We start from the raw sequence: 16,514 nt of genomic DNA on the forward strand, positions 1-16,514 counted from the left end.
GGTTGTTGACTGATTTACCACTGTTTTAAGCCAATCAGAATCCAGTATCTGAACATGTGACCACAAAAAGTGGTAGAAATGTGATATTTAAGCAATATTACACGAGAGGTTGTGCATTATCACGGTTATCTGGCACGACAGTCTTGCTGCAGGAACGAGCCGAAGGCGAGTTCCGTAGGCAGGACTGAAGTGCCAAAAAAAAAACACGTCAACTTCATTTCATTGTAATTAAGATATTCGATAGGAATTTGAAATTTTTTAATGCCACATTTAGCTACTATGTCCCTGAACTTCACATGAAAACTGCTAGCCTAGCCGCCTAGCATAGTGTGGGGAGAGAGAGAGAGCGCACAGCTGAATTATTTTCTTGATGAGACAGTGCAGTAGTGCTCGTTATCTGCACTGTTGGAGAGCCTGTTTTTCATTGAAAGCCCGACTACCCGTTGTAAAATGTGGCTTTAATACATGTTCGGTTGTGAGATTTTTGCTCTGATCCACGTTGTCTTCTCTCTGTCTCCCCCTGCAGGTGGACTGGGTCCAGTGCGACGGCAGCTGCAACCAGTGGTTCCACCAGGCGTGCGTGGGCGTCACGCTAGAGCTGGCCCAGAGCCAGGACTACGTGTGCCACGGCTGCACCGCGAGCGGCAGACACGCCCGCGCCCAGTGAGACTGCATGGAGGGAGGGAGGACGGTGATGGCTGTACCCTACTATAGCCCCGCTTGGAACCCTCGCCCTCCGCGATAGCTCCCGACTCTAGGTCCTGCTTCGCAGGTCGACCGCAGAGGGTGACACCGGGTTAAAGCTAAATCAAGGACGTTGGCCACAGTTGGCCGGTGTCACACTCTGCTGGCAGCCTATGCGCAGCGGAACTCCTATACTGTATATCCACGGGTTTCCCAAGGAGTTTACTGGGGAAAAGGGGGTGTGTTTATGCGGGCTTCACTTCCTCCACACAGCTGATTCAAATCACTTACTAAAGCACCAAGTAATCACCATGCAGAGATTCAGGTGTGACAGGCTCACAGCAACCAGTCAGAATGAAACAGCTAAGAGGAACAGGAAGTGATGCTCAACTTTTACACAAGGGCTCATGGGATACTAGTCTCGCGTAGCCAGACAACTATTCCACAATCTCTGAATGCTATATAGAGTCTGGAACTACACCTCCTGAAATCCCAGTATCGGAAGCTGGCATTATCATTGACGGAAATATATTTTAAAGTGTAATTTCTGATAAGCAGCAATATATATATATACAGTATATGCTTAGATGATTTGTATTTATATTATGATAAATATGCGCGACTGTAAAAACGAAACGGTTCTCATGCCGGATACTCATGATTATTAGAACTTCCTTCTCCCAGGCTGTATGACCGGAGCATTTGCAAATTGTAGGAGTCAACAGTCTGGCCACGCGAGACTAATGGGACACTAGAAACCTGTGGATATATAGCGGTGGGGTGGGAGAGATTTCCGACCGGGAACTAGGCTGTACCATAAACCACACAGACACAAACCACCCAGTTGTGAGACGGGGCGTATATCGGACGATAAAACAACAAGACGCGCAACACGAAAGCGAGCCGTTAGCTGTACGATAAAATGACAGACACGACCCGGGGGAAAGCGAGTCGTACTCGCGACACAAGAGAACGATGACGACGACGACGACGGAGTGAAGGAGAATTAAAGAGCAGGAAGTGATGGTTTGTGGGAGGAAGCCGTTAAGGAATGTCACATGACTGTCTCTGTCCCTCGCTGTCCCCACTTTGTTTTTGTAACGACGGTGCTATTTTTCCTCTCTTTTATTGACTTGTTGTCCAGAACCATACGGTTCGACTTATTTTATTTTATTTGTTTTGTATTTTTTACATATATATTATATTATATATATATTTCTTTCTTCCTATAAAAATGTTTGTGGTTGTTCGAATAATTGGACTGTATGGGAGGGCGCTTGCATGGCAAATCCATTACATTGGTGTGAAGGAGGAGGGGGTCGTCCCCCCTCCCCCCATGTGAGGATTTAAGGGTTAAGCCTAATTTAAGGGTCTTTACATACCGGGGGAGCGTACAAGAAATAAACCACACCAAAAATATCATACTTGAATAATTTACATCAAAGCTATTTGTATAGTAGTTCAGTGGTTCTCAACTGAGAGTGCACCATTTGGTGTCCATTTGGTTCCATTTGTACACTCTCAGAGTTACAGACCTGTTTAAGTGTCAATATAGAAGCCCCTCAAGCAACCCAGAGGGTCCCAGGACCCAATTTTGAGAACCACGTGATATAGTCGATGCCTCATCCTAATCACATTGATGCTTTCTATCTTTGGTCCATATTCTAATTCCGTTGTTTTTAGTTCTCCATTTAATTCCGTTCTCTCGCTGCGTAATATTTGCGTTTCGGTGTGGATGTACTTAGTTGTGACATAAGCGTCCTAAAAGGTATATATTTTAGGGCTAAATGAATGCCATTTATAACAAACGACCTCCCCGGTGTGTAAAGCCCATTTTCCACTACGAGGCGGAGCCAGAACCTTTTTTTTGGGTTGTGTTTCCATAGAGCACAGCCCGGTTTCAGGCAAGGTTCTGGGAACCTTTTTCAGGTCCTGCTTTTGATGTAGTACTAAACTTGAGTTCTTTTTTGGGACCTTCCCGGTTAGGTCTGGTTATACAGTATATACAGTATATATAAACGTAATCAGAACTTGGTCCTTGGAACTTCACAGGTTTTTGAAAGTTCTTGGTTCTGGAAAGTTCTGGTTCTAGTTCTGGTTCGGCCCTGTAGTGGAGAAGGGGCTTAAGAGACCTCTTATGCTTCATCGCACGGTGGAGTGTTAATTAATGAAGCTTCATATAAAAACGATAATTATCTACTTTGGAAAACCCTCCTTGCATGCAAAACCAGAAACACCCCCCCCCCCCCCCCCAACCCCAATCCCTTAGGGAGTAAAAACTATTAAAAAAAGATAATTCTGTTACAAGGTTTTGTAAAAAAAAAAAAAGAAAGAAAAAAAAAGGTTTTTGTTTGTTGTTCTTTAAACCCGGTGTTTAGCACATTGCATCTTAATATAATTATTCCCGGTTTTTTGTTTTGTTTTGTTTTTTGTAGGTTTTAGGTTTATTTATCTGAGCAATAACGTTTGTCTGAATTTTACCTTTTTAAAAGAAAACGATAACGGCTTGGTTCTCCCGCTGATGTGTTGGTGCTTTAGCAATGTTTTTGTTTTGGTTTTGTTTTAATTTTTTTTCTATGTACAGAATGCTGAATAGATGAGATGTCACGCCTAATTTATGCTCTTGGCACAGGACGGGCGTCGCGCGGACAAAAACAGCTTGCAGACCGGCTGTTGTTTGCCCTTGCGACGCCCGTCGCGCGGCGAGAGCGCGAACGGGGCTTTAACGATGTAGCAGAATGAAGGATTGACTGCTCCAGCATGGGGTTGTGTGTCTTTTACCTGTCTTTCTTTCTTTTTTGTCGGGGGAGGGGGAGGGGGAAGGACGTGGGGCTCGTTTAAAAGACGTGGCAGTTTATATTGTGGAATAAAAAAATGCATTTGTTCTATTAAAACGTCGTCTGTTCTTTTCACTCGACGCGAGTCGCCAGGTCTACAAGCTCGTGCGTGTTTTGTGATCATCTGAATCTGTAAAGTTACTTGTGCAACTTTGGGTTTCGATTGAATAATCGTAGCCGAGTAAAAAATAAATAAAAGTACAATATTTGGCGTCAGAGATCTACTGCCGTAGAAGGTTAAAGTATTGGAGAAATTTACTTGATTTGAGCAAGTACCTCAGTCCTCAGAAATTGTACTCAAAGGGGAGCACGGTGGCGCAGTGGTTAGCGCTTTGCCTCACAGCTAGAAGGTCCTGGGTTCGATTCCCGGCGGGGGACACTGTGGGCACTGGGGGGCGTGTTCCTCCCTCCGCATCATCAGCGCCCACACCCTAGGTGGGGTTGGCGATAGGGCCTTTCTGTGTGGCGTTTGCATGTTCTCCCCGTGTCTCCTAGGGTTGATACCCTCACAAAACATGCAGTAATCCTGGTCTCAATAATGCCTCCCCTTGCCAGCCGGGGCGCCTGATGGAGGGAAAAGGAGCTGGTTGGAATAACGTGTTCCTTCCACGCGCCACGTCCAAACCAGGGAAATCCCCACTGTCATGGTGAAAAGAAGCAACTTGGACTCCTCATGCACTGAAGGAAGCATGAGGTCAGTCCGTTGTCTCCCCAGGCGTGGCAGAGGGAGAGCAGAGCCCAGGATTACATATGCAATTGGCACTGGGTGAAAATGGGTTAAAAAAAAGAAAGAAAAAATTGTACTCAACAAGTACAGTAGCCTACTTGAGTACATTTAGTTCATCATCATAACCTTTATTTCAGTTTTGAGTACAGTTGAGGAGCAGGCCCTCATTTTCAACGTAGCCAGAGATACAGAACACAACAATCCACAGGAATAGACATTCATACACAGCAAACATCAAAACACATGAATCAGGAAACACTAAAGTTATTGTTCCAACGCTGCCATTGGTCCAGCTCTACACCAAGTTAGGGAGTGAAGAGGGAGGCGGAGGTTGCAGTTTTAAGTTAAACAGCCAAAGTAGGACGGCTAGGCTTGTCCATTATGGTCGCTCTTTGGCTGTATAAACGACAACCTCTTTCCGGGGGGGATAATGTATAAGAGCGGGAGCAAAGCTTCCCGAGAGTACATAAACATGTCTCTTCCGTCGGGTCAGATCTTAATAACTCTGTTACGATAACAATAACACTGACACTAGTCCACTCCAGGCCCCACTACTTTTATAACAAAGACAACCATGTCGGAGGAAGGAGACTTTATGGACGACAACACGGAGGCTCTGCTGGCGTCCCTGACGGCCGCGGAGCTGGAAGAGCTCAGCCAGGAGGTGTTGGACATGGACGGGGACGGCTGGGTGCCTGCAGGCCTGCGCCAGAGGAACCAGACGGACAAGCAGCCCTCGGTGCGCTACAACCGTATGGCCATGCTGGACTTCTGCGAGCAGCAGACCAAGAGGCTCATCCAGAGAGAGATGTCCACCGAGGTTGGTTGGAACTTTTCTTATTTCGTTTGGGAAAGTTAAACGAATCTTTGACCAATCTGGGAACTAAATGCTTACTTACCAATACCTTTCTCTACAATTGTGTTCATAAAGGTGTCTACTATCACCTCTGAATGTGTTCCAACCCAACTCCCATGGGAAACCTTGTGGGAGCCAATCAAAGTTGGTCCCATTGACAAAACTATGGTTTAGTGATGAGTCATCACTTTTCACAGTTTTTAGCCGTTTATTAGCCCAAGGAATGTTGTTCGTGCAAAACAAATGCTTGCAATGGATTCAGAATCATAGAAAAACCCCTGGTTTGATATTTTCAAAGACTCCAGATCAAGATTTTTTCACTGAGTGCCGCGCTGCGTGCTTGTAGATCTGCTATTTTTCAATAGAGGGTATGCGCAATTGCGCATGCATAAAGTGAATGGCAAATCGAGTGGCAAAGTGAGTTTAATGTCGTGTAACGTTGTTTAATGCAATTAGATAGGACTTTTCTGTTTGGATGTATGGGCTGTCAAGTCCAGAAAGTAGTTTTTTTTGCCACTCAGTAGGCGTTCCTGCATAACTTCCTGGTATGATGATGATGTCACGCGCATACCCTTTATAGCTAAAGCAATAAATAATTCTAGGCCTGGGTTAAAGTAAAAACTAGAATTGAAATATTTCAATAAATACTTTGTTGCTTGTCGTTTTCTTTAGCATAACAAAGAATATTAAATTCGGCTATAAGTAACCGTCATTTTTCATGAGGCAATGTCCAGTCCACGATAAAACTAAACAGCTGTGTCCACTTAAAGGCAACGGCATCACAGCAATGACGGCATGCTTCGTTGCGCTCAGACATTAACTCTATGGCGCAGCACAGACTAAAAAAAAAGAAGAAAAAAACAAAGAGGAACGCACGTGCACACATAGACATGAAAGGAGGCTTGAGCTCCTGCCCTTTCATCTGTCTCTAGCAAAAGTGCCCTCTCCAGACCATGAATGCAGTTTTTACTATGGTGAAAGAAATGCAAATGCCCCTCTTTCCATGCTATAGCCTGAAGGCAGCGAGAATTGCCTTGTCCAAACTCTCCTGAACTTGAATGCAGCATCTTATGTTGAAAGAATTACGTAGTGTAGAAATACATGCCATACGCCACATCTCCAGTATTGACTATATGCTTAGTTCAGTGTGGTGTCAAGAACTGAAAATAGCCGAACTCCAAGCTCACAACACGTCGCAGCGTCTGCTATTTTCAATATTTTTAGAAATGTCAGCCCCTGCATCTCTAAGATTCTCTGCACGTCCCTGGTAGACTAGCGCAAAAAGGCGGGAGAACTAGCAACTACAGGGGGGAAATCTGTCGGAGTGCTTTTCGAGTGCTGCATGATGACGTCGTTTCAGTACAGTTTTGGAAGCTGGTTATTGACTTTGTCGCTTCGCAACAGAGTAAAAACAACAACATGTGAGCACTTCTTCCTCCACCTCCACTGCCTAATTTGAAGACAAAGTACATTCCTTCTGCCAACAAGCTGCCTTTTAAGGTTGGCTCAGCTGCACTTCCTAACAGCCTGCTGTAAACTAAACCGCCTTCTGCCCTAACTCAGTGGTTCTCAAACATTCACATTTCAAGGTCTCCCCGTAAATGGTAAATGGTGCATTTACACAGTATATTGCACCTTTATCCAAGGCACTTTACAAAGAGTGTGCATTACATTCCCCCATTCACACACACATTCATACACCGATGGCAGAGGAAACCATTCAAGGCACCAACCTGCTCACCGGGAGCAACTAGGGGTTCAGAGTCTTGCTCAAGGACTCTTCGACACTAACTCTGGGGGAGCCCGGGATCAAACTGGGAACCCTTCGGGAACCCTCCGTCTTGAGCTTTGAATTCATGGTGATTTTTAGTTTTTGCCGCATCCCTGAGCCAATCGTTTGATGACAGGTGAAGTCTTCGGTTAAATTAACACATTTAGCTGGGGACCCCCCGGTACAATGTTTATATCATTGTGTAGACCCTTCAGAAAAATGCAATTATGCGATAGAATTTCCCGCATAATCAGCCAAATGCCACAGATTATGCAGGGGTCACGTTTTCAAAAAGGCAGCATATTGCATATTTCTGCCAGCATATTTCTGCCAGCATATTTCGGAACTACCCGGATATTTCACAGCATAAAATCACATAAACCCTGCATATTTCGCGTAATTTCGCAACTTTCCACAAACTTTCTGCAATTTCACTGCATAAAATCACAGAATACTCAGCATATGTCATCGCAAAATCAATGATTTTAGTCCGCATAATCAAGGATTTTTGCCTGTGTTTTTCTGGAGTGTCTAATTGTGATCTTGATGTTTATTTTTATTTTCCTGTGTCTCATTAAAGGGGGAAACAAGCGGAGATGGAGGGGAGAGAAGAGGGAGCCATGATGATGTGAACACTGAGCAGGAGGACAAACCAAAACCGCCAGACGATCACACCTGTTCACCCACCGCAGACCACTCCTCCTCTGGCTCCGGGAACGCAGCGGGAGGGACCTCGGACACAAGCCCGCGCGACGACGTACGCCTGTTCGACACGAGACCATCCGACACAAGCCCGTCTAAAGTGGACGCAAACGAGGACACGCACGGCCGCGAAGCGGAGCGGCGGGCGAACAAACAGCAGCAGGACCGCGAGGTCGTTGCGACAGGCGACGAGGGCAAAAAGGACTTTGGGAAAGACGCGGACGAGGAGGCCGATAAGAACCCGGAGGGCCGTTGTCGCGCAGAGGTCAAAGGCGAAACCAATCGGGGGAAAAAGGAAGAGAGGAGGGGCAACAACAAAACGCTGGAGCTCATCTCCAAGTTGCAGAGGAGAAACGAAGCGAGACGAGAGGAACCCGCAGGAAGCGAGGAGGACGGTCACAAGAGGACAGAGTGCAGCAAGACCAAAGACCTGGTCTCAAAGCTGCAACACCAGACTAAGAGAGACAAAAGACGGGAGGCGGACGGCGGTGGAAAAACTCCAAAAACGAAAGGACCGCCCACCGGAGCGGAAACTGTGGTGGTTGACGAGAAGGAACGTGTTCCAGCCCTCCTCGCAGAGAAGGAACCCAGCGGACTCCAGCACAGCATCAGGCACGTGCACACATCAAAGGGGGCTTGAGCCCCTGCCCTTTTATCTGTAAAAAGTGCCCTCTCCAGACCATGAATGCAGTTTTCACTATGGTGAAAGAAATGCACTGAAAATAGCCGACCTCCAAGCTCACAACGCGTCGCAGCGCGACGCGTTGTGAGCTTGGAGGTCTGCTATTTTCGATATTTTCACCAAAAGGCCCTTTTCAGAAATGTCAGCCCCTGCCTCTCTAACATTCTCTGCAGGTCCCTGCACAGCAGCAGTCCCACACAGAACACCACGGTCCGTTCCGAGGGGAACGCGCGTGACAGCAACGATGTCCAGATGAGAAGTAGAAGGAGCGAGGAGGAGAAATCTGTGGCAGCCGGCGATGGAACGGAACAATCCCTTGATGTTTCAAGTACGTTCGACGACGAGCCACTTAAGCCCATTTTCCACTGCAGCTTTAGCACCACACTACACAACACTACACCGCACCGCACAGGACCACATAAAATATCAACATTTTTCATTACACAAAAGTACCCCTATTGGTAAGAAACACATTTACCCTTTTTAACTGTGATTATAACACAATATAAATTTGTATTAGGCCTACAACTATCCTAATTATAATACACTATAATGGATTGACCAATAAGGAAAAGGGGTACTGAAGCCCAAAACGGTTGAGAACCGCTGTCTTAGACAACTGTGACCGCTCGATTTACACCAAATCTTGCAGCCGTATTGTGAGTTTGTAGATTGGCTATTTGTTGGTGATGTACACAATATAATCTAGTAATCTACATCAGGGTATTGTGAGTAGGGCATTCACGAATAGTGATTTTTAGTATTCGAATTATTCTACCTCAAAGTATTCGAATAGTCAAATATTCGACAGGGCTGGCCAAACTGTCAAATATTAAGTAAGCAAGAGGCGAACATTGTGAAAATAGCCGATCTACATGCTCACAACGCCTCGCGTTGCGAGGCGTTGTGAGCATGTAGATCTGCTATTTTCACAATATTTATCTGCGGAACCGAATCAAATTTAATGTAATACCTACAATGTGTGCTTACCAGGGTGGGGGTCCCCAGTTCAAATATGTTTATTTTGGGAGTCACAGCCTAAAAAGGTTTGAGAAGCCCTGGTATAGAGCATTAACAAATTCATCCACCAGGGGCATTGACAACTCATTCTTATGACTTCCTATCTAGCCAAGCTTTATGAACCATATATTTTTTAAAGAGAAAACAATAATAAAAATAATTTAAAAAAGCAAATATTCGACTTCGGTGAACAACGTCGAATAGTGACTTTGATGTTCGAATATTCGAATATTCGGTGAATGCCCTAATTGTGAGTAACCCTAGTACTTGGTCCTGCAGTGTTCGAGGATCTCCTGGAGCGCGTCAGGGGGAACGACCCGTCGCTGACCGAGCTGAACCTCAACAACTCGGAGGCGGTGCGGGTGCAGACCCTGGTGCAGTTTGCCGAGGCGCTGCGGCTCAACGCCAGCGTCCGCACCCTGGCGCTGGCAAACACCCGCGCCGACGACCGCGTGGCGCACGCCGTGGCCCGCACCCTGCAGGAGGGGCACCCGTCTCTGACCAGCGTCAACCTGGACTCCAACCTCCTCACCAGCAGGGGCATCCTGGCCCTGATCCGCGCCATACAGAACAACACGAGTACACGTTTTTACAGAATCTTGCATGAAGATGTGTGTCTTATGAATATTTTTGAATATTTTTGACCCGATTCTATAAATGTCTTCTAAATCCTTCTTCTGAATCAGTGGTTCTCAAACTTTTTCATGTCAATGACCCCCAAAATGACATGCATTTGTCCCATGGACCCCCATCTAAACATATGTTGTTCCAGGGACCAGAAGCAGAGATTTGAGACAAAAGTTTGCCTTGAAAAATATATATTCAAATCAAAGGTTCAAAAGGCTGGTATATCTGCTATTTTTCAACAGTTAAAGCATGAAATATACCCAGGTCTTATAATGGCTTTAAAACAACAGGCGTGACGGAGCTCCGCTTCCACAACCAGCGGCACATCTGCGGGGGGAAGGCGGAGATGGAGATGGCTGAGCTGCTGAGAGGCAACACCAGCCTGCTGAAGCTTGGCTTCCACTTTGAGCTGGCCGGGCCGCGCATGGCAGTTGCCGGCCTACTGAGCCGCAACGTGGACCTGCAGCGCCAGTGGCGCCTGGCCCACAAGCTGCAGGCGGAGGAGGAAAGACGCCCGACGGCCCCAGTGTCGTCTGCCCCAGTCCCACATCTGCCGGCGCCCACGGCGGCGTCCAAGGTGGCATCAACAGCGACGTCCACGGCGTCGTCCAAGGTGGCGTCCAAGGTGGCATCAACAGCGACGTCCACGGCGTCGTCCAAGGTGGCGTCCAAGGTGGCATCAACAGCGGTGTCCACGGCGGCATCCACAGCGGCGTTCACGACGGCGTCCACTGCGGTGTCCAACAGACTGGCTCCTGAGCCTCCCCAGGACAAGAAGAAGAGGAACATGTTCTCACACTTCATGGAGAAGAAGACCAAGACACCTGCTGCTCGGGATGCTTCCTCTCATGGACCTGCAGCCCACAGCATCGCCGCAAAGCATTCTGGACCTCAGGTCGGTACACTTTAGGATCTTTCTTTTTAGTTTGACTTGTTTTCAATTTCAAATTTAATTTAATACCTAATAGGCCTGTATCAGTAGCCTGGCTCCAGCCAATAGACCCGCCCACTCTCTGAGTGAACTGCATCGTAGAGTCTGAAATCAGGCTACTGTATCAGTGGTTCCCAAACTTTTTAGCTCAAGACCCAAAAGAGAAATTAGACGTTTGCCCGGGACCCAATCTAGTGAAAATAGACGATCTGCAAGCTCACAACTTGTGAGCTTGTAGATCGTCTATTTTCACTACTTCTTAAACATTTGGAATGAAATTTATGGAATTTCTTAGATTTTTTATTTATTTTACTTTTATTTCTTCATGAAATTACAGAATATATATATATATATATATATATATATATATATATATATATATATATATATATATATATATATATATATATACACACACACACTGGCTCCCAGTGTTTGGGAGCCAGTGCCCTATATGGTTGACCCCGGAGTCCCCCATGGCTCTATGTTTGTGTCTTTTCTGCTTTCTGTTATTGTGGCGAAGGCTTTCTCTGAAAAGAACCGATCAATGAGCTCAAAACGTGTTGCAACACAACTATGGTCCTATTTCCTGCGAACACCCACATATATATAGGTATTTAGTGATAGTTTTAGGAACAGTGGAAATGGCAGATCTACAAGCTGTATTGTGATGAATTATGAGCTAGCAGATCGTCTCTTTTCACTATCTTCTAAGAAGAATATCGGCATATTGACAAGGGCAAAACTGTAATCACAATACGGTTTCAGTCAGTCCTCGTTTTTTGGACCTCAGGTTGTCACGCCTCCTCCTCCTGACCCCGCCTCCACTGTGTCAGGGAGGCCGTCCTTACGGAAGCCGTCGACGCCCCCAAGCAAGCAGGAAGGTCACTGCTCGCGAGGGAGGCTGCTGGACTCCATCTGCAGCGGCACGCTGAAAGTCTTCAAAAAGGTACTACTGACCTTATAGGGTCCTCAAAGTGGGGTGAGGGGGACCTGCCAGGGGGTCCTTGAGGGGCTTCCAGAGGGTCCATCAACAACGTGGGCATGTTGCTTCAAATTCAGTTCAACCACTTTAGCCCTTTATAATAAAACTATGCACAAAAAGATAGGAAACTTAACTTCGTTCCATTATAACTCCCCAATTGGTATGTAAGGGATAACGTCTGCCTCAGCGGTCATTATCGAGCGATAAGATCCCGACAGGCTGACATGGCACCGACACGAAGCGGAGGTGCCATATCAGCCTGACGTTGCATGGTGCAAAACAAAACATAATCTTGGCCTGCATGCCTTTCGGCCTGGCGGAGACAACAAAATATCATAATGTAATAATGGCCCATATTGTGGAGAAAAGTCTTACATTGTCATATTTATATATTTATTTATCATTTACTATGAAAACCCACAGCTCATGTCCGTCAGTCAGTCACGCCTCATGTCACGCTCCATATATGGCCAAAACAGAATTCATTTCCAAGTGTGACTTGTGTCACGGCAACCACACAATCTGTATTCTGTCCTTGTCCTGTTTATGCCCATACAGTATATGGAGATCCCTGATGTCATCAATATTAAGCCCGTATCTGGGAATTCCCATATATGGACATATTGTGTAAGTCTCTGTTGTTTCAGCATGACCTCGCCCTCTCTGTCTGCAGGATAACGCAAAAACTACCGGACCAAATTACACAAAACTTGTAGGAGTGTTGCATTGGCCCACTTAGATGCCATATCATTTTCAGATGGGGGTTCACTGCCAAATATAGCCTATATAATTATAATTTTGGTTTGAGCACCACTCATATAGCAACATACGTTTTTCAGAAAACTGTTTAGACATAATCTGCCTCAGGTGACTTCAATGCCACTTAAACCCTCTTCCTTAGTTGAACGGCATCCACCAGGGCTCTGTACTAGTCTGGGTGGATCTAGATTCCAAATACTATGGCATCACGCAATGACGTCACAACATTGTCATCACAACCAATGTACCTGTATTTAAAAGTAAACGTCCGGAGGTTACATGGGCGGAGCCACGTCAGTGTTCCGGTAATGTCAACAATATGTCACAGAAAGACGAGTCGTCTTCTCACAACGTGGTGTCTGTGATATCTCAGTTTGCAGATGATAATTTAACATTTGTGCGGAACATTAGCACTGGACTCGCAATTGTTGGTGTTATTGTAATATTATTGTAATAGCAAGGAGTATCAGACTGATCACCAAGTTTGGAGCTGTGTCTGATATCCCTACTCGATTTATTGAGAGGAACGTAAGCCTTCGTGGGACACTTCATACCATCACAGATAAAGGACTGGAAGTGGAACATGTCCCAATATACCTCCCTGTCCTCTCCCATCTACTTTCAAGAGGTGTGCACACCTCTTCACTTGCAGTGCGTCTAGCAGGAGTGCAGGTGACACCAGAGGGGACGACATGGATGAAGAAGCACCTGGCTGCTGATCCTGTAGTCTGGCTGAAGCTGATCACTCGGGAGGAGAACACACTACACTGTTTGGTGTCTTACAGCAAGCAGGGGTCATTATGGAGCCAATGTGTGAATGAAGAGCTACTTAAGCTGGGTCTGGCACGCACTGTGCCTATCTCAGGACTGCCTTCTGACTCTCATCTCTGTCGGCGGCTACACAAACAGCTACGCAAGGCAGAGGTTAAAGCCGAAAAGAAGGGTCGAGGACTGTGGAAGGAAGACAGCCTATGGGAGAGGGCCTCAAAGGCTGTTAAAGACAATACATTGCTCAGATTCATAATGAGGCTCTTCAAGAGAACTTGATTCATATTCATTGATCAATTCAGTGACCAACAAGGTAAAACTATAGGTAAAACACAAAGAAAGAAGAAGAAAGTTCAGGTTGACCCCCCCTAAATTAGCTGGGATTGTGTTGGCTTGGAAGAGGATTTCAGAAATGTTAAGGATCAATGCTTAATTTATAGTCTCATTTGGACTAAATTTACAATAATTAAGCAAGGACAGCAAGGACATTTAAAATGTGGAAAAGATTGTTGTTCAACCTTTTAACCGATTTAGACCTGCGGCAGATTCTAATAACGCCTTCTAAATCATACCCTAAGTTTTCTTAAAAACGTCAGATTTTAATTCAAAAATGTCCCAAAAATATATGTTGCTATAATAGCAATGTTGCACAAAGGTTTTCCCTGACTGAGAAAGGTATAACAGCGTATACTGGTAGGTGTCTAAATGGGTTTAATTGCACAGGTCATCCACACTTGTTAATATGTTTTCTCTAGTTTTATTATCCCAGCCTAGTAGTATCAGTTGCAAAATCCGTGTTGTCTTCTTCTAGCATCCATTCAAATTGATAAAAATGCTATCATTGTCAACTTCTGTCTGAAAAAACAAAACAAAATATATATATATATATATATATATATATATATTCTAATCCCCTGGCAAAAAAAAGGAAACATCCAATAAACCAAATGTCATTCAACAACTATTCCAACCAATTAAACTGTCGTGTAAATGTGTTGCACTGATTCACGGTGGTGCTGTTGTGTGAAATGTTTCATTGGACAGTAGATCTGAAAGACGGACCTAAGAATCACAACCATGCTGCTGTGGTAGTCGGACACAAGCTGTACTGCACTACAGTAAACAGATTGAGTGGAGGACAAAGGAAGAGGAAAAAGTCCCTTTGAGGTTCCCACAGCGCACCGGGGCCATATAACTGAGCTGGTAGAAGAAATTGTCTACCGTACTTCTGGGGAGGTAATCTTCACTGCAACGTTCTTTATGCCTCTGATGTTGACACCCACAGCTGGTTCAAACCCAATATTTATGGATATATTCCAGAAGCAAGGAGCTACCACTCAGCCTGTGTCCTGGATAAGGTCATGTATGTGTATGGAGGATACACCCTGGTGCCTGGATGGACTAATGAGTATGACATGTACAAGTTGGACACCACCACAATGGTCTGAACTTTAATTAACACCAGAGGCACTACACCACCTGTTTCAGAAGGACTTCACTCTGCTGCCATCATCGGGACAAAGATGTTTGTATTTGGGGTCTGGGAGGGCCAGGGCCACTTCAACAGCATAAGGGTGTTTGACACAGAGACCAACTCCTGGTTGAACACTCCTTCTGCATCTGCACACCTTCTCCCAGAAGAAAGTTCATGTAATTCCGCCTTTGCCTACAATGGAGAGCTGTACATATTTGGTGGCTGGAAAGGTAAACAGTACTTCCACTACTCTGTGGAAATTCAGTCGAGAGACCTTTTCCTGGAAGCAGGTTGAGCCCAAGGGGAAAGATCCCTGTAGGTTGTATGGGATGTGCTGTTGCATGGTGGGCAATCGTATCATCATCTATGGAGGATACAAAGAACACAATACATTGTCTGAAGACTACATTTAGATTCTTAGAAGTCCTAGCCTGAAGACGTTATGCAAGCTATCAGTTATTCATTATGGTCTGGATAAGTTTGAACTCCCACATGACATCAGGTGGGAACTGGCAACCATGTGTATCAACAGCAGCAGAACAAAATTACCTTGCAGGGGAGGAGACTGGAGCCACATTCTCATAATATAATTCGATTTAGTCGTGCGAATGGGAGGGGTGAAGTTTCCACATTCTTGCATATTTAATTGATACGTTTGCCCTCACACTGCACATTGTCATCCGAAACAAGGAATCACTGAGTCCACGTCTCTCCACGGGACATGTATGTATCCAAGCTGCATAATAATGCCTCCTCCATCTCCCTGTGTTTATTAATTCTTCAAGTTCAACTCACAATGTAACCACAGGACCCCTGCAAAATTGCGGCGCCGGTGTTAGCCTATTTATCTGCGGTCGACGGTCGTAAACGGGCGATCAAAAAATAAAACCAGCGGCGGCCGGAGGGACTCGCAAAATCTACCAGCAATAAACCAGACGGCAAATACTTTTAATAGCAAGATATGAATATCTACGAAGAGGAGGACGTCAACGTCTCTCTCTCTCTCTCTTTCTCTCTGCCCCTCGTCTTGCCCTCCGCTGGCACCGCGCGTAACAAGCATCTCCATTTGGACATGATTTGGCACAGAGAGCGACAGAGAGAGCGCGCGCGCGAGCAAGGGCGAGAGACCCACACACCTATATTATATTAGGCCTATAGCCTATATATGATATAAGTGACTCCAGTGGCACTTTCCTTTCATCTAACTGTGAGCAACTCCTCACAAATAATACACTATGTGCGATCGAGGGAGCGGTGATCAGAAATGTAATCAATGAGGGGAGGGGCAGACACACAATGGTCAGACATCTAATGAGAGCGGACGGTCTGGAGGGGGATTTAACCTTTTATAAATAACTATGGATTTAACCCGCACATGGCTCTATAAGCCTACCACAATGTTTCATTGCCTGTATTTAAGACGGATGGATTCACACCAACAGTGAAGCGTTACTGCGGTCACGCCATCTGCACTTCAGGAAAGTGCAGATGGCAGAAAGTGCGTGACTGCAGTGAAGCGTTTGCTGTAGCGAATCGAAACCACTGTTTTTTTGTGGATTTGCATTTGTTTCTTTGATTCGAAAAAGAATACGGATGCATCTTCACACATGCCCAAACGTTGTGTATTTTCCGACAATACGTTAGAGGATTCGTTTTAATCGCAATAAAACGTGCCTGTGTGAATGCCGCCT

At 45.5% G+C, this 16,514-nt stretch overlaps 1 protein-coding gene and 1 pseudogene across 2 annotated transcripts in view; both read left to right on the top strand.

The window, feature by feature from the left end:
- kdm5bb (lysine demethylase 5Bb) overlaps positions 1-2,939 on the top strand; it is a 38,332-nt gene extending 35,393 nt beyond the window's left edge. The window contains exon 29 of the mRNA XM_080732594.1: positions 527-2,939. Within this exon, the coding sequence (XP_080588720.1) occupies positions 527-667 (141 nt within the window). The 3' untranslated portion in view covers positions 668-2,939. The remainder of the gene's footprint in view (positions 1-526) is intronic.
- Positions 2,940-12,900: 9,961 nt separating this feature from the next.
- LOC308290684 (protein C3orf33-like) lies at positions 12,901-13,628 on the top strand (annotated as a pseudogene). Its single transcript has one exon. The product of its transcript is annotated as a protein C3orf33-like (transcript).
- The last annotated feature ends 2,886 nt before the right edge of the window (positions 13,629-16,514 follow it).

Source organism: Nannobrachium achirus, assembly GCF_963921795.1.
Source record: "Nannobrachium achirus genome assembly, chromosome: 9".
Taxonomy (NCBI): Eukaryota; Metazoa; Chordata; class Actinopteri; order Myctophiformes; family Myctophidae; genus Nannobrachium; species Nannobrachium achirus.